At 34.2% G+C, this 23,719-nt stretch overlaps 2 protein-coding genes across 2 annotated transcripts in view; both read right to left on the reverse strand.

Moving 5' to 3' along the window:
• LOC111088433 (ectonucleotide pyrophosphatase/phosphodiesterase family member 6-like) overlaps positions 1–1,823 on the reverse strand; it is a 3,140-nt gene extending 1,317 nt beyond the window's left edge. Inside the window, exons 1-2 of the mRNA XM_022398546.1 lie at positions 1,755–1,823; positions 261–375 (exon numbers count right to left, since the gene is read on the reverse strand). Coding sequence (XP_022254254.1) covers positions 261–375; positions 1,755–1,784 — 145 coding nt within the window. The 5' untranslated portion in view covers positions 1,785–1,823. The remainder of the gene's footprint in view (positions 1–260; positions 376–1,754) is intronic.
• A 1,805-nt stretch (positions 1,824–3,628) lies between these two features.
• The window catches only part of LOC106469989 (ectonucleotide pyrophosphatase/phosphodiesterase family member 6-like), a 34,972-nt gene continuing 14,881 nt past the window's right edge, over positions 3,629–23,719 (reverse strand). Inside the window, exons 2-5 of the mRNA XM_022398547.1 lie at positions 20,005–20,208; positions 15,774–16,130; positions 8,525–8,634; positions 3,629–3,790 (exon numbers count right to left, since the gene is read on the reverse strand). Of these exons, the coding sequence (XP_022254255.1) occupies positions 3,629–3,790; positions 8,525–8,634; positions 15,774–16,130; positions 20,005–20,208 (833 nt within the window). The remainder of the gene's footprint in view (positions 3,791–8,524; positions 8,635–15,773; positions 16,131–20,004; positions 20,209–23,719) is intronic.

Consider the following 23,719-nt stretch of genomic DNA (forward strand, 5'->3'; position numbering starts at 1 on the left):
ATTTAAGTTAAAGGGAACACTATTAATAGAAAAACAATAAAATGATGTTTTATTTTATTTTTGATGAACAAAAGCAAACAACACATACACACAAAATGTGTTTTAAGCAATCTAAATACCAAAAATGTTAATATTTGAATAAAAACAAAACTAACAGAAAATATTATGGATATATCTAGGTTAAAACATATTGCTTCACACTAAGAAATATGTCCTTATAACTCACAAAATTTACACTTTCATCAAAAACACTAACTTACTGGTTCCGGTAGCATAAAAAATCCCTCTCATATCACTGAGTGAGTTGGGGTCATATCCATGATTTCCAGTGTAAATTTTTGTACCAAGTGGGAACATTTTGCCCATGACCTGTACCTGCAAAGTTGACACCAATAATGTGGTAAACATTTAAAGTAAACAGTTCTGAACTGCCTGGTATCTTTCCACTACCTCATTTCTCAGTTACAACTAAAGACCCCAAAAAGAATGTCATGTTTATAATCGTATTCATGAAGAAAGTATGTTACCGATATAAGCCCAGTTAATAATTTAATTTAAATATGTTTTAATATATCTTCGTAGATTCCTTAATTAGAAACATCCTGTCATAACACACTTAGAAGCAAGTAACGTATACTACGTAGGTTAAGAATAATAGATTGTGATATCCACGTAAACATTTGAATAGAGACATCTAAGTGTAATAATTCCACTGTGACACTCAGGTAAACCATCTAAAGTAGATTACCTGAATAGAGGTGACTAGTTAAAATACTTCCATTATCATATCCGAGTAGATAATCTATACTCAGGCACCTAGTTAAAATGTTTCCATTATCATATCCAAGTGGATTGACTTTTAGTTAAGACGATCTACTTGGATAGCATGACAGAAATAGTTTACCTAGGTGTCTTAGTTCGGACGATCTACCTGGATGTGATACTAAAAACATTTTAGCTAGGTGTTTTATCCAGACGATGTATTTGGGTAACAGGACGGAAATATTTTACCTAGGTGCCTCAGTCCATATGATCTACTTGGATATGACAATAGAAGTATTTTAACTAGGTGTCTCAGTCCAGATGGTCTACTTGGATATGATAGAGGAAGTATTTTACCTAGATACTTCAGTCCACACTTAGCTAAAATACTTCCATTAACATATCCATGTAGATTATATGGACTGAGACACCTAAGTAAAAACTTCCGTCATGCTACCCAAGTAGATCGTCTGGACTAAGACACCTAGCTAAAATACTTCCATTAACATATCCATGTAGACTATATGGACTGAAACACCTAAGTAAAAACTTCCGTCATGCTACCCAAGTAGATCGTCTGGACTAAGACACCTAGCTAAAATACGTTTGTAAGGATGTATGTAGAATATTCGCATAGTAATATCAGGCAGTAGGGAAATGAACAATCTGAATAATGATATCCAAGTAAATCACCTGCATAGTGAAGTCAAAGTAAAATCGGTCCATAAGTTGTATCAACGTATAACTAATGTAATCACGATTTTATCTTAAATATTTGTGGATAACTGAATCGAGTAATCGTTGTGAAACCACTGGATAAAAATGGAAGTAAAGGACATTGATAACAGCTTGATGACGATATTTCTGGAAATTCTCGATGAATACCACATACAACTATTTAATATTGACGTCGATGTAACATAGTGAATATTAAACTTGACATTTAGATGTGTAGCTAACTACGGTAAAATTAGGATAACTGTAAAACTTACCCCTTGAATATAATATCCTTTGTCAGCCATAAGTAGAATTTTTGGGACCAATCGGTGATTTTTGAGGTGATATTTTTCTGGAATATCTTCTTTTTTGTACACGCGGAGGCCTTCCAACTTAGCTCGTATAAGATCTTGGTAGACCTTTTATATTAAAAATACCCTTTGAGACATAAATAGTTAAAACCTTTTATTATCGTATACTGACTGGAGACTTATTAGGACCCCCCATATTTATAAGATATGCCGTTTATTTAAATATGCAAAATAAATTCATCGTGATATGTCACGTATTTGATTATCTGAGAAGATGTAATCAAATGACAGTAAGTCAGCAGGAATAGAGAGAAGAACAAGAATTTATCCTACTGGCAAACAGGAATGATATTGGGCAACCTAAGAATAGGTATGAAATATGCCAGTGTAACATACTTAAACAACTTACGTGGAACCGAAACTTTAACCATTCTGTCTTAATTCAAACCAGTCAATAGAAATAAACCCTCAATCGCAAACGGTAAGAAACGCCACAGTATTTGCGACAGCGGTTTGATTTTTTTTCAATTTAAATGTTTATATTTGATTTGTATCTCTACGTAACAAGTAAGTAAGCGGCATATTTCGTTTATAAATCTGTGTTTCTAGTTGGAACTTTTTTGAGGTATTTCATTTCTAATTTTCAAACATTGTAATTTCAAATCGGCGGTATATAATTACTAAAAATAATTATCTTTCCAACCAACGATTATTAAAAAAAATTCAAATAAACAAAAACTATGAAATGAATTGTTCGAACATATCAGCTACGTCTTTCGTCTGTAAATATTGTTATGACAGCGGAAGTCACGTGACGCTAGTAACACGTCATGAGATTCTCGAAGGATCTTGACTTTTCCTGGCAACTCTAGTCTTTTCTATGCGCCCTCTATTTTAGTATGTAAGCCCGGCAAATAAAGCGGAGAGATAATTGCAGATAGAGAGATATAGAGACAGATAATCGAGTCAAGCGAGCGGTAGTGACCGTAAGTAAAGTGCGTGAAGCGTTGTGAATTATAGCGTGTGTTCAAGTTAAAGTGACTGTGGAAATTAAGTGTATTACAAGGTTTGTAACGAGAAAGAATAAACTAGTTTTAATTAAGAAAGGACTTAAAGATACTAATTTTACCGCAAATGTTTTGCTGTCTCTTCTAGTATCGTCATATTTGCCTCAATTTGATACGGAGTCTTAAAGTATTAATGTATTCTGATAGAAATTGTAGTGTTCAGTATAACCGAGTCCTGAAGTTGTGTTTCACTGATTAATGTTTCAGCCCGGATTAGATTATATTGTTAAGTATCTGCTTGTTTGATAATTTCCCGTAAAAATTCTCTCCGAGAAACTTGAGCGATACTACTTATTAAAGACTTAACTAATATTAGGCCTAAGGCAAGAGAACTTATAGATTTCGGTGTCTGCAATTACAATTATTTTGTATTATTCTAGAAACCCTGTATTTAAAGAAGTAGTGTTGCAATCCTCCATGATAGTGCCCGTTGAAGGCAAAGAAGAAAAGGTGAGGTAAAGATTTGATAAGGACTTGGAAGTATCTTCAATCTAATCGATTAAAACAATACTCAGTTTTTGTCTGTTCTGAAAATGAGCGCACACCTTACTATCTAAATGCGCATGCGCGCGCGCTTCTTTTCAACAGATGTAAACAAAAGGTATATGTACATATACTTTAATAGACATTTTGTACTACAACACAACTCATCAATTTTTTTAAAAAGGTCTAACGCTACTTCGTAGAATAACATTATAAGTTTATGTACTGATGGTATTAAGTTCAGTAAAGTTTAGCCCTAACTAAACAAAAACAAAAAACATACACAAGTTACAGTTTTAATTTATCTCTCTGTCGAATATAGGTCGCTGCGCCCTTATTCAACATTTTCACAATGTCATTAGGATCAAGGACGGTGCTTACATTTATGGCCTTGACTTTCGGGGACTTACTTGACGTCATTCCGTGGTCAGAAATGATTATTATATTCACCTGAAAGAGTTGGAAAAGACAAAGGCCGCACGTTTAGGGTGATGTTTACTTGAAATAATATTGACAAACTGAATCATTTGGAGAATGGAAGTTAAATAGAAGGATAATTAACTAGTTGTGTAATGACTAACTTCAGATGTAGGATAATTTAACTACAACGATATTTTGAAAGACTTAAAAATGATACTTTAGAGCCATAGCAATAATAATGACTTCCGATTAGAGTAAGCCATTAAATTTGAGCGAAACTAAAAATCAACCTAGTAATTAGTATATCTAATTAAATATACGTTTTCTTATGCTTCTACTTATAAAGACTAAACTGTAATGTTTCATTAGTCGAGTATTCTCGTTGTTATTTCATTTTAACAACAAAATTGAAGACCTAATTTTGTTTATTTTAAAGTTGAGTTTAGCAAACTCACGATAATTGTCTGAGAGGAAACGATAGAATATAGTATTATAGCAAGGAATACAATAATTATATACAAGAAAGAAAGCAACTTTTACATTAGATTACAGGTATAAAAATCACGCAATTTGTACATAAAAATACAATTTATAGAATTAATATATCTTATATAATTTTCGATAAACAATGAAGTAAATGTTAATTAAAAATTAAAAAGTGTAGCTTGCACTCAACGCCTCCCAGTGACACAGTGGTATGTCTGCGGATTTACAACGCTAGAAACCGGATTTCGATACTCGTGGTGGGCAGAGCACACATAGCCATTTGTGTAGCTTTGTGCTTAACTACAAACAAATACAAAAGAAACGTTTGGTAAGTTTATATGGTTATTATGATAGTAACATGTGATATTGTTTCCAGTGGTTTGAATGAGGTCTATAATGACTATATTAATCTAAGCTTGTCACGAAACTAAAACTATGGCCAAAATAACTTTATAACTCTTCATCTGTTGAATAATTTTGAAACATAATTATATAACTCCTGGTGAATAAATTTAAAAGTATTTTACCTAATAAAGACGAAGCAGTAAAAAAACAAAGAGCAATGTTTAAATATATTGAAATACCTTCATAGTAACCTTGAGTTGTGTCCAAACATCATGATATGAGTTGACTGCCATTAATAATAATAATAAAGTATACAGTTCTAATAGACTGGTTATTCAGAACGAATAGTTAGTTTTATTGTTATTCTGATACAGACTTTAGAACCGTGATATCTTCTAGTAGAGTTTAATTTCGCTCGTTTATCTATTTATTTTTTGAAACTAAGCAACTTTTCTTCCATTGTTGAACTCCGTCCTGTCCTCTCTGTTAATATATATTTTGCTGTAACTTTCTCTTCTACTTGTCTGTCAAATTATTTCGCCGAAATATCCAACGATACAGAAATTTTCATCTCCTCTCTGACCTATGAACTTTCTTTTCTTCTGTATATGCACCCTAATGTATTTTACGCGGAACGGTTGAACTTTGCCTCTCTCGATGAACTTCATATTTGTCCTTGATTCAATAAATACAATTATATCCTGCTTGTTTTGTAGACTGCCACACCATTTCTAAACCTTGCTGTCTTATAAATCTACATTATTTGGGTTTATGATTCTAAAAATGTTTTTCCTTAACTAACTGGTAAAACTTGTCGTCCATTCGGTGACCTGCTGGTTTTATTGTATGTTCTTTTATTGTAATGCATTTTTTCAGCTAATAGGTTCTACTACTCCTTCCTTAGCCTTTGATTCCGTTTCTTTTTCATCTAATTAACAATATTGTCTTTTTTTTTCAGATGATTTACTCTCTACTATTCATTGGTTAGTGGATTTACTATCCTACCCATTCTTCAGTTGTTAGGTTTTTGTTTTTTTAATTTCGCGCAAAGCTACACGAGGGCTATCTGCACTAGTCGTCCCTAATTTAGCAGTGTAAGACTAGAGGGAAGGCAGCTAGTCATCACCGCCAACTCTTGGGCTACTCTTTTACCAACGAATCAGTTGTTAGGTTCTACTGATTCCTTCTCACTTGGCAGATTCTAATGTTCTTTCTTCAGCTAATGTATTCTAATGTCTCCTCCCCAACTTTTGGATTCTACTACTCTTTCTTTAGCTAAAAGCAGCCAATGCATCTTCTTTAGCTGTTTCTTAGTCCACAATTTGTTTGTTCCTTCCATCACGGCATGTGTTGAACGGAATTGAATGGTTCGCTTGGAGAACTGTACAAAATTAAGGTTGTCAAATGTCCATGGTCGGAAAGTTATTCTCTTATTTTTTCCAACCTCAGATTGGCAAAAAACATTCTGGAGAAGCCCTGGGCCAGTATTTGTCTTGTGAAGATGAGTTCTTGAAACCGATGAAAAGAAGCGAGGGTCAGAGTGACAAAGAACAGGATAATAGAAGATAAAATTCATGAAGAAGCCTTTAGAATATTATTTGACTAGTCTACAGCGCAAGGTGTTTATTTTTTTACACAAATAATATCCCATAGACTTAATAAACAATGATTATGTTGAGTATAAATTTCGGATACGAGCAGAAAAAACAACAACAAAAACATAGATAACATTCGAAAGAAAATATACATATATATAGAGTTAGTTTTATATATATATATTATTTGATTTATACTGTAAGTAAGAAAACACAAAAAAACGAATAATGATGTTTAATTTTCAAATAATTAGTCGAGATTAAAATAGCCTAGCAAGAGAAATAAATCGTCTTCAGGAATTATAAAAGGTATAAAAAACATAAATTTTAATGTTCTCTGTTACTTTTTTTATGATAGAGATTAGTAAACTATACATAAAAAAATATTTGGCTATTACTTGACTGGTCAACTGATCATTTTTACGACCTGTCAAATACCCAATATTATCACGAACTAGCAGACTGTGCCCTTTAAAATAAACTTGTGAACATTCCAGCGGACAACTGCTCCTGGAAGTAAAACATTAAATATGTATATATACTCGTCACTGGTTGCCTTGTAAAACAATAAAGTCATTGTAAAAAGATACAAATATAACAGACCATAAGCAACCTCGACAATAAATGTAGTTTTGCAAACTCTCAAGAAGTAAAGACTGGATATCGTGAAAGAAGGAAATTGGAGACTTGGTGCCAGTAGACTGAAGTCAAGTATTCAAATAACGTGTTTCTAACTTCTCGCTTTCAATAATTTTTATAGAGGGTTTGTTTTTAAGTTAAGCACAAAGCTACACAATGGGCTATCTGTGCTCTGCCCACCACGGGTATCGAAACCCGGATTCTAGCGTTGTAAGTCCGCAGACATACCGCTGTGCTACTGGGGGGCATTTTATAGAAGGAGTTTTGAAATTTTTTGAAAAGAACCAATGTAATACTTCCTGAACTGCTTATTAAAGCGAACTCAAAAAATCAGATAGAACAAATAAACAATGGTATAAAAGTGGCATTATAAGACAACTCCGAGGAAATAGAAGCTGTCGATGAACATGAAGGAGAAGAACCAAGTTTATGGGTCATCAAACAAAGCAACAAAAAAGTCCATTATTTGTAATATTGTTGTGTCACAAGAATACTCTTTTTTTACTTCGTCTAAAAAACAATATATTTGTTATTTATTTTACATTCAGCTTATAATACTCTAAAAAAGACGCGACTTTCATTGAAGTTTTTACTTGTTAACCAGCTTATTTCCAGAATAAGAAATTAAATAAGAAATTAATGATAAAGGTGTTGTTATAAAAAAGTGTTAAGGTTTTTCTAAATATTGTTTCTATCAGCAAGTTGCCTTTCAACTTCTAAATAATAGTTCGTAAATTAATTTTCATATTTCCACACATCATTCGTGATAGTGAGTTATAGTATCAACTTTTTCGGTTTGGTTTTTAGATTTTTCGCACAAAATCGCACAGGTGCTATCTGCGCATAAACTTCCCTAATTTTGAACAGAAAGACTAGAGGGAAGACATGAAGTCAACAATAGCCATCGCCACCTCTTGGGCTACTCTTGCCTGACTGAAAAATTGGATTTGACTATTAATTTTATAGCGCACCACAGCTCCAAAGTGCAGAGCGTGTTTTTACAGCAATGGGACACAGACCATGAACCCTCGAATTCACACTCTATCCACGATAACCACTAGGCCACGCCCGACCTTTGATTTTTATTATGCTTGATCTAAATTCAAATATCGAATTTCATATCTAAGAACAAAAGATTAATTTTTTATTCAGAAAAATTTAGACGTGAAAATGTTTAATCAAAACTTATCGCATTGGCTTACTTAGTGGATTGGTTTACACATAATAAGCACTAAATAAAGTAGTTATGTGTCTTGTTATGATTAGGTTTACCACTCTGCATGGTACAAAATTACCTTCGTTTGTGCCTTGGTTAATTTGAAAGATTGGGAACTTCCTCACTCCAAAAACATTCATTTTTTGTTGACATAGATATATCTAGGACAGAAGAACTTCTATAGACTTATTGATGACTTCTAGCGAACGAAATACATTTATAACTAACTCCCAGCAATCTAGGTTTAGCGTTAAAGGCAGTTTTTCTATTATACTTAGACACGGATAGTTGTAACAGCTGCAGTGTTTATGATTTAAACCTCGTCAAAGTTTTGTGAAACCCGACAAAATAATAAAATCTGCAGTTTTATACTCACCTATAAAAAACAAACTTTTAATAATTCTGTTAATAAAAATTATAATTTGACTTAAATTTTTTTTAGTTTCAAATTACTTTTGATTGAATTAAACAGCTTTTACTTACTTCATCTTTCAACTTTCTGCTTGAAATCTCATCCAGTAAAGTGTTTACAATGTTGTCGATGTCTTGAACGGATTGTTTACATTGCTTGGACTTAGGGCCATAGGTATGACCTGCATACAATGAGATCCTCGTGGCATTAACACTTACAGACAGATTGTAAGAGCTAAAGCTTAGTAGGTAAAAATAAACTCTTTTAAATAATAATCATGCCCAAAAAACGAAAGAAAAAAGAACAAAATATTTACCACTTCTATTTCAAATTAGCATAATTTAACCCTGGAAGAACCGATATGGTCCAAACTATTCATGAATCAGATTATATCAAGATCCGTTATTTTGTTGGTTACAGTTTTTAATAACATAAAACGTAAACTAAAATACTTATCAACATTCTAATTAATCGCACTAACTTTGAAAGCTAATGTCTTTCGTCAGTTCTTTAAATTGAGCTCTCTAATAGGCAGAAACATAAAATCATTCAATATAATGTAACATGTTGAACCCGAAGTGGTGAATGATATAAACACATGTTGATAGCACAACAAGAGAAAATAACTGCAGTACAGCGTATCACGGCCCCAAAGAGCAGAGCGTGTTTTTGCGACAACGGGACTCGCAAATCACGAACCCTGAGATTCAAGGTTAGATAACGCTAAACACGAGGCCACACCCGGCCCTACAGTAGCTGAGGCCGCTAGTTTTAATAATACACGTTTTTCTTAACTGTAAAGTGAGGTAGCTACATTACAATTAGAGGCCACATTTTCAGCCCCGGCATCTTTTTCTGGGTTAGATGGCTAGGTCAGAGACCCCTAGGGCTCAGGCAGAGCCGTTCGAATTTTGTACTACTCACCAGAATAATACTGGACAAAATCTTGAAAAGATAACTCGAACTTCATTATGAAAGAAAATGAGTCCAGTCTAAAGTAATAAACTAACTCTAACGGTAGTATGGAACATATTGTTAAGTTCTCGAACATCTCTACAGAAGAGAAATACAAGTTTCGTCATTTTCATGTTATGTTTTACTCATGATAATGCTGAGTTGGGTCAGTTAATGTTGTATACATTGTTTTTATTTGTTTTCTAAGAAAGCTCCACTTATTATCGTTTCAGGATTTTGTCTGATTTCCTTCATACCAAATAGATACGATATCCGGCAACAGGGACTCAGAGAGAGCAGTGAGAGATGCCACTGATGGGTTTTTGTGACGTTCTAATTTAAAACCTCCAGGCACTTATTTTGCGTAAATTATTTCATTGAATGTAGATATATTTTACTTGCGTTTATTTAGCTGTTTAAATGTTAATGTAACTAATGAAAATTGCAGTTATTAGTCTCTATGTTACTATACAGCAATCTTTAGCTGGATTTGATAACATTTATCAACTAGCCTTTTTCTTTTTGCTCATATCAGGGGTGAAATTCTGCCGGTACTCACCGGTACTGAGTACTGGAACTTATTTTTTAAGGCGGTACCGGGACTTATTTGAGCTGTTGTTTTTTTTTATGTTTACACGTATATTTTTTCTTTTTTAAAAAAACAGGCCCACTTCACTCAGCTAAGTACCTCTACTTTTTTGTTGTTGAGAATTTCACCCCCTGGCCGATACCATTAGTAGGCCACACACAGTACTAATATGTAGAGCTCACACCAGCCTAGTCAGAAAATGTAGTTAATGGGTAGAGGATGAAGCAGAAAATGTCTGTCAAGACATATTTAAAGACTATGTTGGAAAATAGTCTATCTTCGTAGTCACGAAGGATTCTCACACCAAAAATATCGAGAGAGTTCTGATTGAATTTTAAAAAGAAAGATCCAAAACTCGAGCACTTTCGAATAGTTGACTATTCTTCTTCAGTCAACCATTTGACAGCGCTCGAGTTTTGGCTCTTTGTTTTTTTTTGTGTGTGTGTGATCCTGTGTACTGTTTTATCAGAAGAGAAATCTGATTGATTATTCATCATCTCGAGAAGCAACAACATTCTGCATAAGGCTCGTGGAGCATTCAAGCTTTCCACAAGCAGCACAAGGATGGAACTGGAAACCATAAAGTAAGATCTCCTCCGAATTTCTGAAATCAACTAACTAAAAACGGACAGTGCTACCAATATAATATTTGTTACTTAGGTGGTACTGCATAAAATTCAAAATGGTTGGTTCCCTGATGGATGGACGAAAGCAAAGCAAGTGCATGGTAAGATCCTCAGATAAATGTACATACTGGGCCATGCAGGGGTAAAGCAAGACGAAGAAACTGACAAGCTCATAAGAGAACCTTCTTTATAAAATCCAACACAACTGTACTGGGATGATATCAACTTCCTGTACACTAGTTAGGAGAAAGTTGCAACCATGGAAAGCCTTCATCGACATTTAGAGGTAATGAGACTGTCGGAAAACAATGTATAATATGGTGTAACTAGTCAAAGAAAAAGACAGAGGATCAGTAAGACAGTACACAGCTAAAAGGTTACTTTTACAAAAGGATGATATTGAACATTATTTTTAACCTAGTGATGATATTGAACATTAGTTTTAACCTAGTGATGATATTAAACATTAGTTTTAACCTAGTGATGACATTGAACTGTCGTTCTCATCTGGTCATGATGATATTGCAATGCATTTCTCACTTGTCATAATATTGTTACCATCATCTGCTAATGGTGATGACATTGAACTGTCGTTCTCATCTGGTCATGATGATATTGCAATGCATTTCTCACTTGTCATAATATTGTTACCATCATCTGCTAATGGTGATGACATTGAACTGAAGTCTCTATTGGTCATGGCATTCAATGCAGTCCTTATCTGGTCATATTATTGAACTCCGGTCTTCATCTGTTGATGATATCAAACTATAGTGTTCACCTGGCGGCGATAGGGAACTGCAGACCTCACCGGACCATGATACTGAATTGCTGTCTTAATATTGTAATAATATTTTATTACAGTTCCTACATTTGAAAGCACTGAACTTTAGTCCTACCCAGTCACAATGTTGAACAATAGTCTTCATTTGGTGATTATATTGAGCTGTAGTCATCACCAGGTTATAATATTGAACTGTAGTTTTAACCCGGGTCATGATATAGAACTGTAATCCACAAGCAACGATAATGAACTGTAGTTCTCACCTGGTCATGGTATCAGATATTTTTCTTGGCGTTAACTGTAACGTATTTTATAGCAAAATGCTCTGAAAAAATACAAAAATAAAGTAATTTATCCAACAACTGAATTTTTTAGACATTGGATATTCTCACTGTTGGGCAATAACGTCGTTGTTAGTAGCGACGTTACGAACGACGTTACTTTTTAGTAACATTCAAGGTAACGACTAATTTTCAAATTTATTAACGTATTCGGTAATGTAGTTAAATTTTTAGTCAAAACAGCGCATTATTCGTTACTTTTTAAATTCAGTAATATACTGAATACTTAATATACTTAAAAATATAAGATAACTAATAACAATTAGTAGTTAAAACAATAATTAATAAACAAATAAAAACAACCATGAATATAATAAATAATATACTTTTTAAATATTATAATATTGGAACAGACCCCCCCAGTGGCACAGCGGTATGTCTGCGGACTTACAACGCTAGAATCCGGGTTTCGATACCCGTGGTGGGCAGAGCACAGAAAGCCCATTGGGTAGCTTTGTGCTTAATTTACAAACAAACAATATTGGAACAACAGTAGATGAATGAATTATTGCGCACGTTTTCCTGCTGAAACATGTTTTATCCTGTTGAAACATGTTTTAGATGAGTCATGAATTTGTAGGCTTGTAGTGGGGGCCGTCACTCTAACTAAGGACGCCTTTGTTGTGTATTTTCTGTCAGCTTTCTGTAAGCTATCAGAGTAGGAAGTTATGTGCAGCACTATGTCATGGAAAAGTGGCAGCAGTTTGAGTTAAACTCTACGTAATCCGTGGCTATATCTCAACAAATACTTTAAGTTTACTGGAAGAAGTATTGGTGACAATTTATCATACGAATGCTTACTTTGTTTGGCTTTACAGAAAACGTCCAGTGTGAACAGTAAATCTGCAAGCAACTGAAAAAAACACAACAACAAAAAAAAACGTGTCCATAAAACATGTCTCTATTACTAAGGAATTTGAGTCTACAGTGAAACAAGATGCAGCACGAAAAGCACAGTAAAAGCAAATGAAGGTAATGATAACATAAAAAGCTTGCAGTTGATCATCAAGAGTAAAAACAAACACTTTCTAATGTTTGGTCAAAGCTCTTGAGTGTCTCAACAAAACCTGAATGGGCTGATATTGGACTTCGTGGTTTCGGAGTCTTTGTCATTTAGAGTTGTCGAGTCCACATCCTTTAGAAATTTAATCACATCACTACAGCCAACAAGAACAGTCATTTCTTGAATAATATTAGCCTTCTCAAGTCGCAACTAGCAGTTGTCAAGGCTGTCGTTAGGACTGCTGACTGCTGGAGTTGCAGAAATAGGTAATTAAATAATAAATAATCACTAATTTTTTAGTCTCTAATATTCTCATATTTTTAAAACCATACAATTTGAGAGGTTTGTTTTTCGCACCTGAATTAAGAATATTGATATTTTATTAGACTATCATCTAGACTTATTTGTTATTAAAAGCATATTTGGAAACTGATGGAATATTATTTTATTTCAGAGCCTATTTAGGAGTCACTGTGCACTGGATAAATGAGGAATAAATGGAACGCAAGCACGCAGTTATCGCCTGTCGTCGTATAAAATGACGTCATACCTATGATCTCATTGGAAAGACACTAGAAACAATACATGTTGAATACTGCATCCAGAACAAAATTTTCAAAACTACAACAGATAACGGCAGCAACTTCGTCAAGGCTTTCAGGTTATTAGCATATTTTAAATTTAGGTGAATTTGCCTATATATTTAAATTACCCCATACATATAGTTCTAAGCAGTAGCCTTCAGTTAGGTAAGCTGGCGACTGCGTTTTCCACGGCTGACCCACTACCTCCACGGAATTACTCCCATTTGTGATGCCACTCATACATTGGCCAATTAGAGAGAAGCTTTAAAACATCACGATAAGAATATATAATAAGAGAATGAGAAAACAATTTGCTTTATACAAACATGGGTGTGGGAATGAATTAATAAATGAATGAAAGAATGAGATAATGGGAGAAGAGAAGATATGCATTACCCATATAACAGATATAAATTAAATTTCACATTCTTATAATTATTCCTTTCATGCTTGGGAGTCTTTCCTCTATCTCGAGAAAAATCGTCTGGCATTAGCCAGAATAAAATATTATACGAACCATTCGTCGTCGTGGAAAGATTAATATATATATATTTACATATACAACATTCAATATATATATATATATACAACAAACGCATTCAAATAACAGTAATATAATATTATTCCTATTTGGTTGAATTTATTGGTTGGCAGTTCTGTTTCACTTAGTTGGACGTCAGATCGTAACATTTCCTTTCGTGCTCGGATTATCGGCCATGTTATTAAATGTCAAAATTATTTTTTGCACTTATGTTGTAAGTTTAAATAATAGAGTGATAATTTATTTTACAGACTGTTCTCCAACGATGCATCCACTATCTCTCCTGACCAACTGCATGTTGATGTTGCTGGTAGTGGTGATGATGCAGTCATAAATGAAGAAGATGATGATAATGACTCAGAAGAAGATACTGTAGAAATTCATTCTTTAGCTGATATATTAGCTGTTGATGATGAGGTATCGTCTTGTTCATGTATGTACATTTTACCAGACCGTCAAAGATGTGCCTCTCATACATTGAATCTCGTTCCTACTACTGATGTAGATAAAGCTTTAAATAACACTAGTATAAAAAAGTGTCTCGATTAGCAAAAGATCAAACCCTATGGAATAAACAGAGCAGAAGCACTGTAGCTGCCGACACAATTGAAAAAGAACTAGGTGGATGCTTGGTTGTTCCTTGTCCAACTCATTAGAATCCAATGTTTGATGTCCTAAGTCATGTAGATAAGTTAATGTCTGGAAGTGAGTCAAGTGACCAAGTGCTAGATCGAGTTTTGAACAACTGGGCATTGTACAGCTGAATCCGGCTGAGAAAATTGTTATTTTGGAATATGTTCAAGTCATGAGAACTATTACTAGAACACTTGACATCTTGCAGTGTGAAAACAAAGCATTTATGGGACTACTGATTCCTACCTTGTATGTTTGTCTAGCCAAATTGGGCGATTTGAACAATAAACAGTTGCAAATTTGTAAACCCATAGTTGAAGTATTCAAAGCATAGAAATTAGATTTGACAACGTGTTCAACGATTATGATACAATTCTTTCGGTGTGTTTTCATCCTAGTTTCAAGCTCTCATGGCTTCTAGAAAAAAACAAGTTTGACAATAAATAAAAGAAAGAAAAGATGAAGACGATTATTTCAGATGTCTCCAAACAAAGGGGGCAGAAAGTACTGGAGACAAAAATGCTCAAGTAGTTGGTGTTTTCCTAGATAAATATCTTGTAAAGTCTGTTCACATTTTCAGACTCAGTCTTAAAGTCAGTTTTTATTTAATTAATTACAGCTATTCCGTCAAGTACTGCTGTGTGAGAGGTTTTTTTTTCAGTTGGACAAGATGTGCTGAAGGCAAAAAAACGAGGAATGTCTGATGCAAGTTTTGTAAGAACTGTTTTTCTTGAAATGTAGCAGTGATATTGTCTTCCCAAAATAGTAGTTTTAACACTGCAGTTATTATATGAAGTAAACTCTGTTAAAGTATTTCACACTAATTGATAAGCTATTTATTAGTTATTTTAGTCATTTGTATTCCTTTTTCTTGTGTTGTGTAAGTCATACATTGCTCTTACTATGAATATTATAAAGGAAAAATAAAAGTAGCTCCTTTAATTGCTATTCTAAAACCTTTTGCTGTATAATGCACTTTTTTTTGTCTTGAAATCAATGCTTGTAGTTCAGTTCTGTATACATAAATATATATATATATATATATATATAATATACAATGTACACACTACATGTTTTATGTACAGAATACAGGTATCTGTTTGAAAAATAACGAGTAACGAGTCGTTATTTGTGACATTTTAAAATAAGGAATATTTTGGGTAACAACACTACTATTTTTAGCAGGTAACGACCAAAGTAACGTCATTTTTCTAATAACGTGCCCAACACTGGATATTCTAGAGTATCAGCATTTTTTGGCTTACCCATTGCATCAACTGCCTCGTAATACATCAAAGAAAGTCGATATTTGTCTTCTTGAAAATCATTTAAAACATGTATCAACTTGTTCTTTGTGTCCTGGTTGACGTTCGTCCAAAACCAATAAGGGAAATATGGTTCACATACTGTTGGCGTTTTCCCCTTGATTTCCACCTGACATCCATCCCACCAATAGACGGCGCTACGGACCCCTCTCTTTTCAGCAGTGATCCAGATTGGTTCAGCTTCGTTCCACCAGTGTTCATGAGATGCATTCGGATGTGGAGACATGAGGAAAAGCTCTTTTCTCTCTGAATCGTACATCACATTCTCCACAAAACCGTGATTTTCAGCATATAAACCTGTAATATTCATATCCATAAACATTAGATGTAAAATATCAATCATGGCATGTATAGAATTTTTTTTATTATAACAATTCATTCCATTGAAGAGCTCTCCATGAGCTTCTGAACAATAAATTAAAATTGTTCGTCACATTACATAAAGGTAATGTTAAGTAAAGGCGTCCGGGTGCCCAATACAGTCTATCGTAAGTCTAACTTTACAAGCTATAATCAGTTTATCAACAAGTGCCCCTTTCATATGAAACTGAATGCAATATTTTATTGGTCTTAATTCTACATAATTAATAAGGTTTGAAATTAGTTCTGGTCAATTGTCACTCAAACTACAAAACTTGTTATTTCATGTTTTCATAAGTTAAAAATTTATTACTTACTTCGTCTACTTTCGTAACAGTCATTAAAGCGCCATCTATTGTGTATAAAATGATAAGTTGTTTAAGAAAGCTAAATATTATATATATTTAATATTGTTGTAAACTATTTTACATTCTTAACGTTTTAATTTAGATGTTTGTTTGCTAGAGAAAGCTAATTATTACGTTGTGATGTAGAAGCTGTGAGTACTATGTAGAAATAATAATACGATATAAACACAAGACTCACTGAACTATTTAGTTAATCAATAAAGTAGTAATAAGTGAATGAATCACTTCAGTGCCAGTCAGTGAGTTATGCAGTTATTCATTCCTGTGATTTAGTTAGTAAGCTAAACAGTGGTTAGTCACAGTGTTTGTTATCGATAGATTAATAAAAAAGAAATTCTACTTATAATTTTATCTGCAAGTTAGGCGTACATTGGTATCGGAGTTTTTGTTGAAAGGTTCTGAGGAGTGAGGTCTGCAATTGAATATAGTCTGTAGCAAACATTATTAAAGAAAGAAATCAGTTCGTTATCGTTACGTGACTGGACTTGGTATTATTTTTACCACATAATCTTAAAGAACTCGCCCAATGATGGAGAACGTTACAACAAAATACATATATTAATCTGTTTGATTTTGTTTTGCTTCAGTATTTTTGCTCAAATCTACGTAGGAGGTAATTGCGCATGGCCATCCCTAGTTTTTATGACTGATAGACTAAAGGGAAGGCACTGGTCAAAAGCATCGGCCGTTAACTTGTGGGCTACTCTTATATGACCAAATAGTGGAATTTGACTGTTACTCTTATAGCGCACACACAACACAAGTGCGGAGCCCATTTTTGCAGAACCATAAGGGAACTATGAACCTTGGATTCACAGTTCGGGCACATAATGAACTAATGTTTTCTATAATTTATAAACTTCTAGAAGTTTGTTTGTTTGTAATTAAGCACAAAGTCACACAAGAGGATATCGAAAACCGGTTTTTAGCATTAAGCCTTCAAACTTACCGCTAAGTCACTGGGGGGTGAAATTTCTAGAAAGAGCATCTCCTAAACAGGCTCTTTTTTTAAATTCTCAATTATTATCATAATCATAAAAGCCAAGCGTCGGTCATTCATTCGGTCACGCTCGATTTCTCCGAATTTCACGTATTACGTGAGTCCAATTCCTCTTTTTCTCTTATAATACTTCCACTTTTCATTGCCCGTTCCCATTTTAGTTGAATTCAATGGTTAGCATAGGCGTAAATAGTTCCTAAATTTCGTCACTTTTCTGCTATATAAAAGCCTGTCAAGGAGGGAGTTTTCATACCAAAGATTTATTTAGGACCGAGTGAAATTAATTTGCTGTTTGTTATGAAGAGAAGGTTTAGAACGATGGTCGAGTATTTACAAGAAATATGGTTTTAAGAGAACTATTGCAGTTACGCAATTGATGTGATTAAAAAATAACTGTGATCAATGAATGCTGGGAAGAAACACTCTTCTGGTAAAGTAGATATTGCTCATGATAGGCTTTGGTTTCCCAAAACCAGAAGGCCCTTTATTTTTCTTATGTCTGTTTACGGGCGGCAAAGTTGTAAATACATACTGGAGTATTTAAATTTGGTAGATTTTGGTTTCTCGTTATTTTTGACGGGCTTTTATGCTAGTCGGAAAATTAACATTGTGAAAATAATGGGCATTTGAAGAAACCAATGTTTTCTAGGATTTCCAAGATTTTATTTAAGTAATACAAAATACACGAATGCTTACAAAACATTTAAAAAGGTGTTTAAATAGAAAGTAGCTATTTGTACAGTACCCCCCCCCCCCAGTGGCACAGCGGTATGTTTACGGACTTACAACGCTAGAATCCGGGTTTCGATACCCTTGGTGAGCAGAGCACAGACAACCCATTGTGTAGCTTTGTGCTTAGCTTCAAACAAACAAATCGTACGGTATCACCAAGTGCCATTTAGTGACATGTTGGTTGTGTTAATTTATACTTTAGGGTATCGCGGGCCCCTTGTGGTCGGAATGATGTGCTCATAATTGATACAATGTAAGCCTAAATGGCGTTAATGATAATTCACCTGACTTATGTCCGGCTTACAACCAAACTATGTACAGAGGCTACCTGGATTTGTTGGGCTGAGAGAAGTTTATCCGAGCGGTCGGAGCTAACTAACTGCAAGGCCCGTAGTTGACGTTTGCTATTACCGCACCAATAGCCATCAATTAGAATATCGAAAATATGTACTGAAGACAGAAATTAAAATGAAAGTGAATAACTGTAACATTTGTATGATTAACGTAAAGGTTTACTAATGACAAGGTGAAAGGTATATAAGTGCTGTTTTGTAAAAAAAAAAACAAAAAACAATGCATATTTTCATTACTTTGAAGAACTAAATTCATTATTGTAAACTGATAAAAGATACTTGAATCTTCGTGTCATTATATGTAGTTAATAAAATAATGAAGAGCTTGAAAAGTCAACGAGGAAGTTTGAATGCTTCTTAAATAAAGTTCTATAGAAACTAAATAATTCCAGGGTATGAGAGGAGTGTTAACCTACGTTAATTTTGCTTTATATCACCAGTGGGAAAAATAGTAGAAAATAGAGCAAATTTTTTGCAGGAAGTTAACCTCCAATTTAAAAGTATAATTTCGAAACGGCAAATGTGGAATGTTGCAACTTTGACGGGAAATGGTAGGAAATCAAAAAGAAGCCATAGCAATGTTTTTGAAAGAAATTTAGAGGAGGGAAGATGACGTCACATTATTCCCTCCACGCCGATCTTGATCAATATTTCCAAAAGTCAGCCAATAAGTAGGGGAGGGGGGGGGTCGTAGAAAAATTTCAAGGACAAATTCAGATAAAGATGTCTGTCATGGTGGATTCTTAGTTCTGGTAGTTTTGTATACCTTTTGTTAATTCATTCATTTTCTGACAAGTTGGCGAATGTATAACGTACTCAAGATTATGCTTTTTTTATAATGTCATATCCAATTACTTCAATACTTTATTGAGTATTTCCATGGCCTGGTGGTTAGGGCGCTCGATTCGCAATCCGTAGGTCGCAGGCTCGAATCCCCGTCACCGAACATACTCGCCCTTTCAGCTGTGGGGGCATTATAATGTACGGTCAATCCCACTATTCTTTGTAAAAGAGTTGGCGGTGAGTGTTGTTGACTAGCTGGTTTCCTCCTAGTCTATCACCACTACTACTACTACCATGCAGATAATCCTTGATAATGTTTCACGAAATTCATAGCAAACCAAGCTATTTGTTATAAGATTTTCCTTTGGTGTGAAAAATTATCCTGAAAATATCTTGAAATTTTATTTGAGATCACCGTTGGAATATCTACTAAATGTAATAGGTTTCACGTGCAAAATAAGTATTTTTGAAAATGTGAAAATAATCCATTACCATTAGAATGCTCAAATGATCATTTCTGTTCAAAAATTCTGCTCAAATCTCACATCTAAAATACTGAAAGTAGTGGTACCTACCTGTCAAAATAGAATACCAGTTTGGATACGAGTTCGACGGGTAGATTGGTATAAGATACTCTGCTTTTACCCCATTATTGGCCAAACGAGGGAATCCTTTAAGTTTGACATCTGGATCGTCTAGGTAATCCCATCGAATTCCATCTGCCAAAATCACAATCAGTTTTTGTGTTGGGTTCTTTTGTTCTTGAAAAATTCGAGCACCTAGCGCAAGCAGAAAAAACAAAAGAAAAGCAAAACCTCTGACAGTGAACTTCATGGTGTGTTCCGAATAATGTTAAGCACTCAGAAAGTACAAGTCGGTAGAACTCGGACTGTCCCACATTTGAGCAGAATTCATAAGATATACTTGGCTCTACGTACTTATCGGGATTAGCCCATGTGATCACGCATGTCCTGTCGTTCATTCACCTACATGCAACATCAATTGGGAAATGATAGAGTTCACCGCCCGGCTAGAGTGCACAAGAAATTGTTTGTTTATTTTCCAGATTTTTTGCTCAAAGCTTCGTAACGATTATCTTTGCATAAGCCTAATTTGAAATTGATAGACTAGAGAAAGAAGGCAGCTTATCAATAGTACCAACCAGCAACTTTTTGCCTACTTTTGTTTGAATGAATAGTAGGATTTGACCATCATTCTTATAACGCACCCACAGTCCAAAAGCGCAGAACGCGTTTTTTCAGCAATAAAAAATTAATCACGAATCCTCGGATTCATAGTCAGGAAAGAGTTATTTATAAGCCCAGCAAACAGGTTTATCTATGTAAATAAACGAAGGCTTTGTAATTGTACTGTCGCAGTAAAAACCGGAGCTGGCGAGCCATGAGTTCAAATTCGTGCGATACGACAAAATGTTCCTCGTATTTTAAGCTGTGGTTTCGTTATAAGAGTGACAGTTAGTCCCTTAGCATGGCTGGTGGGTGATAGTGTGCTAACAGACTGCCTTCCCTCTGGTCAGTAGATCAAAATTAAGGACGGCGGCAAATACAAAAACAAACAGTTAATAAATACTATTTAGCCTACAATCAGTGAGTGTAGTAAACAGAGAAAGGTTTAAAACGATTATTATTATTTCAGAAAGAAAAGAAACAAAAACATAAATAAATGAATGCTTACGACAATAGATGGCTGTTTTTCTGTACGTAATCTAGAAAGTATCCAATTCCAACAGCAACAGAAAATACTTACATTTTGGTCCTCAGAAACGTCGAAAATTAGGGGGATTATAAGCTTTAAATACTAGTCGTCGTTGCAACATAAAATGTTGAATGAAATTAGTGTAAACGACTAATTTATAAAGAGTTAACTTTATCGGATTGTGCTTGAAGCAATGAGTAAGTTTAGAAGTTGTGCAAAGAAACTGAATTATTTATTAACAGGTTATAACACGTTATATCAGATTAAACAGTACCACTGGTATTTACGAACATTCTAATAAAGTAAATCCCCTATTTTTAAGACACTTATTTGTAAGTATGATGGAAGCATACTGTGAAGTAAGGTATATCTATTGTTTCGTGGTTTAATTTATCTTGGGTCAAACCATAGACCTACCAAAAGTTATCAAAAGTAGCTAAAATACCTATATAAATTTATTACAGTTAATAATCTAAGTTTAGGTAACGATCAGCCGTATAATCAAAATTTAATATGATAATATATCTTGCACGAGGTATTTTCTTCATCAGGTTTCTGTTATACTGTGAAGGTCGAGATTTTAGTTCATGACCATCACAGAATTTAACTAGAAGGGCACTCAATAGAGCACATACCTCCGTCACGCAGCGTTGATCATATTAGGCCCTCAAAAAATACGAAAATCTGTATGTCCGTCGTTATGACCGGTCACGGACCGTTTTAGGCAGAACAATGAAGAATAATATTCTACATATTTTCCACCAAGTTTCATCAAAATTCAATGATTTTTGAATTAATTATAGAGCAAAAATAGTGTGGAAAATCGGTCCCCATGTTAACAGATAGGGATTTTTTTTTTCATTAACTTGCTGTGACCTTGACCCTCCAAAAACTAATCACTTCTAAGTTGGATTATAGTCCAAATTTATACCAACTTTCGTCCAAATACATTCAGCTGTTTTCGAGAAATCTTGCTGATAAACACACCCACACATAGGGGTGAAAACATAACCTCCGTCACCACAGGTGGTGGAGGTAATTATCTTTGGGGGATTGTATATAACTGTATATAATTTCACAATTTTGTGAAACGAAAATAAGTGTATATAGTTACTAGCTAGTTTACTTGTCTCAATGCTCACAGAGTTTGACAGTTTTGCCTATAATTTATTATCTATATTACTAGCATTGTCTTATATAAGTACTTCACACTTTACGGTGCTTTTTTAAATTCTCAGATTTGATCAACTAAATAGCAGTTAGCAAGAGAAGTAAAATAATAAAAAAGTTAATATCTGTCTATCTATTTTGTTATTGTTAATTTGTTGTGTAACTTTGCATGTAATGTTTTTGATAAAAGAAATGAAGACAACATGTAGTACTCAGTATTCATCTTCCTTTATTGAATCATTAATTTTTAGCAAAAATACTTTATTAGAAATTCTGATTTTTTCTCTACAAAAGACTTATAATGTTTACTGAAAGCTTGCCAAAATTCGTGAAGATACATAAATCATGTCGGACGATGTATCGATACAATCGTATCACGGCTTCGCCGCATCTTCAGTTTTCACTCCTGTGTGTGTTTATTTTTGTGTTTGTCAGCGAAATTTCTCGAAAACGGCTGAATGGATTTGGAAGAAAGTTGGTATACATGTAGCCAATGACCTAACTTAGAAGTGCTTAGTTCTTGGAAGGTCAGGTCACAGCAAGGTCACGAAAATTCAAAATATCCCTATCTGTTAACATGGGGACCGATTTTTTCACACTAGTTTTGCTCTATAATTAATTCAAAAATCATTGGATTTTGATGAAACTTGGTGGACATATGTAGAATATTATTCCTCATTGTTCTGGCAAAAATGGTCTGTGTCCGTTGATAACGACGGAGATACGTACAGAATTTCGTATTTGTTTAAAGCCGTATATGATCAACGCTCTATTGAGTGCCCCTCTAATTATGGATATTATTGTTATCAGTGTTCGATATTTTACCTTTATCATTAGGGCCGGAAAGGGCGTACTTGTTAGCGAGCCGTACTCTTGATCGGAGGTCCCGTGGTTTGCACCCTGCACTTTGGGGACATCAGTGCATTATAAGAGTTACGGTCAAATAACACTATTCGATTATAATAGCCCAAAAGTTAGCGCAGGGTGCTGTGACTAACTGCCTTAACTCTATTAGTTCAAAATTAAGGATTGCTAGCTTTGTACGAATATCCGATATAAAATATATGTTTATAATTTATAACTTTGATAAAAAAACAAACGATCGATCGATAAATAAACATTGGTGATCAGTGTGGCATAAGTCATGTATTTTAAAAACATTTATGCTAGAAAGAATGTTTGAACTATCTATAACAAAATTCTATTTTACTCACATTTTCATTTCAGCTTCAACTTTTTTGTTAATAACTGGTCATTGGCGATTTACCCCATTAGTGGTTTGAATAACGGTGTGTCTCTTTCCAAATGAATCCCCCAGGGACACAGCAGTATGTCTGCGGACTTACAACGCTAGGAACCGGGTTTCGATACCCGTGGTGAGAAGAGCACAGAGGTACCGAGATT

Source organism: Limulus polyphemus, unplaced genomic scaffold, assembly GCF_000517525.1.
Source record: "Limulus polyphemus unplaced genomic scaffold, Limulus_polyphemus-2.1.2 Scaffold3760, whole genome shotgun sequence".
Classification (NCBI taxonomy): Eukaryota; Metazoa; Arthropoda; class Merostomata; order Xiphosura; family Limulidae; genus Limulus; species Limulus polyphemus.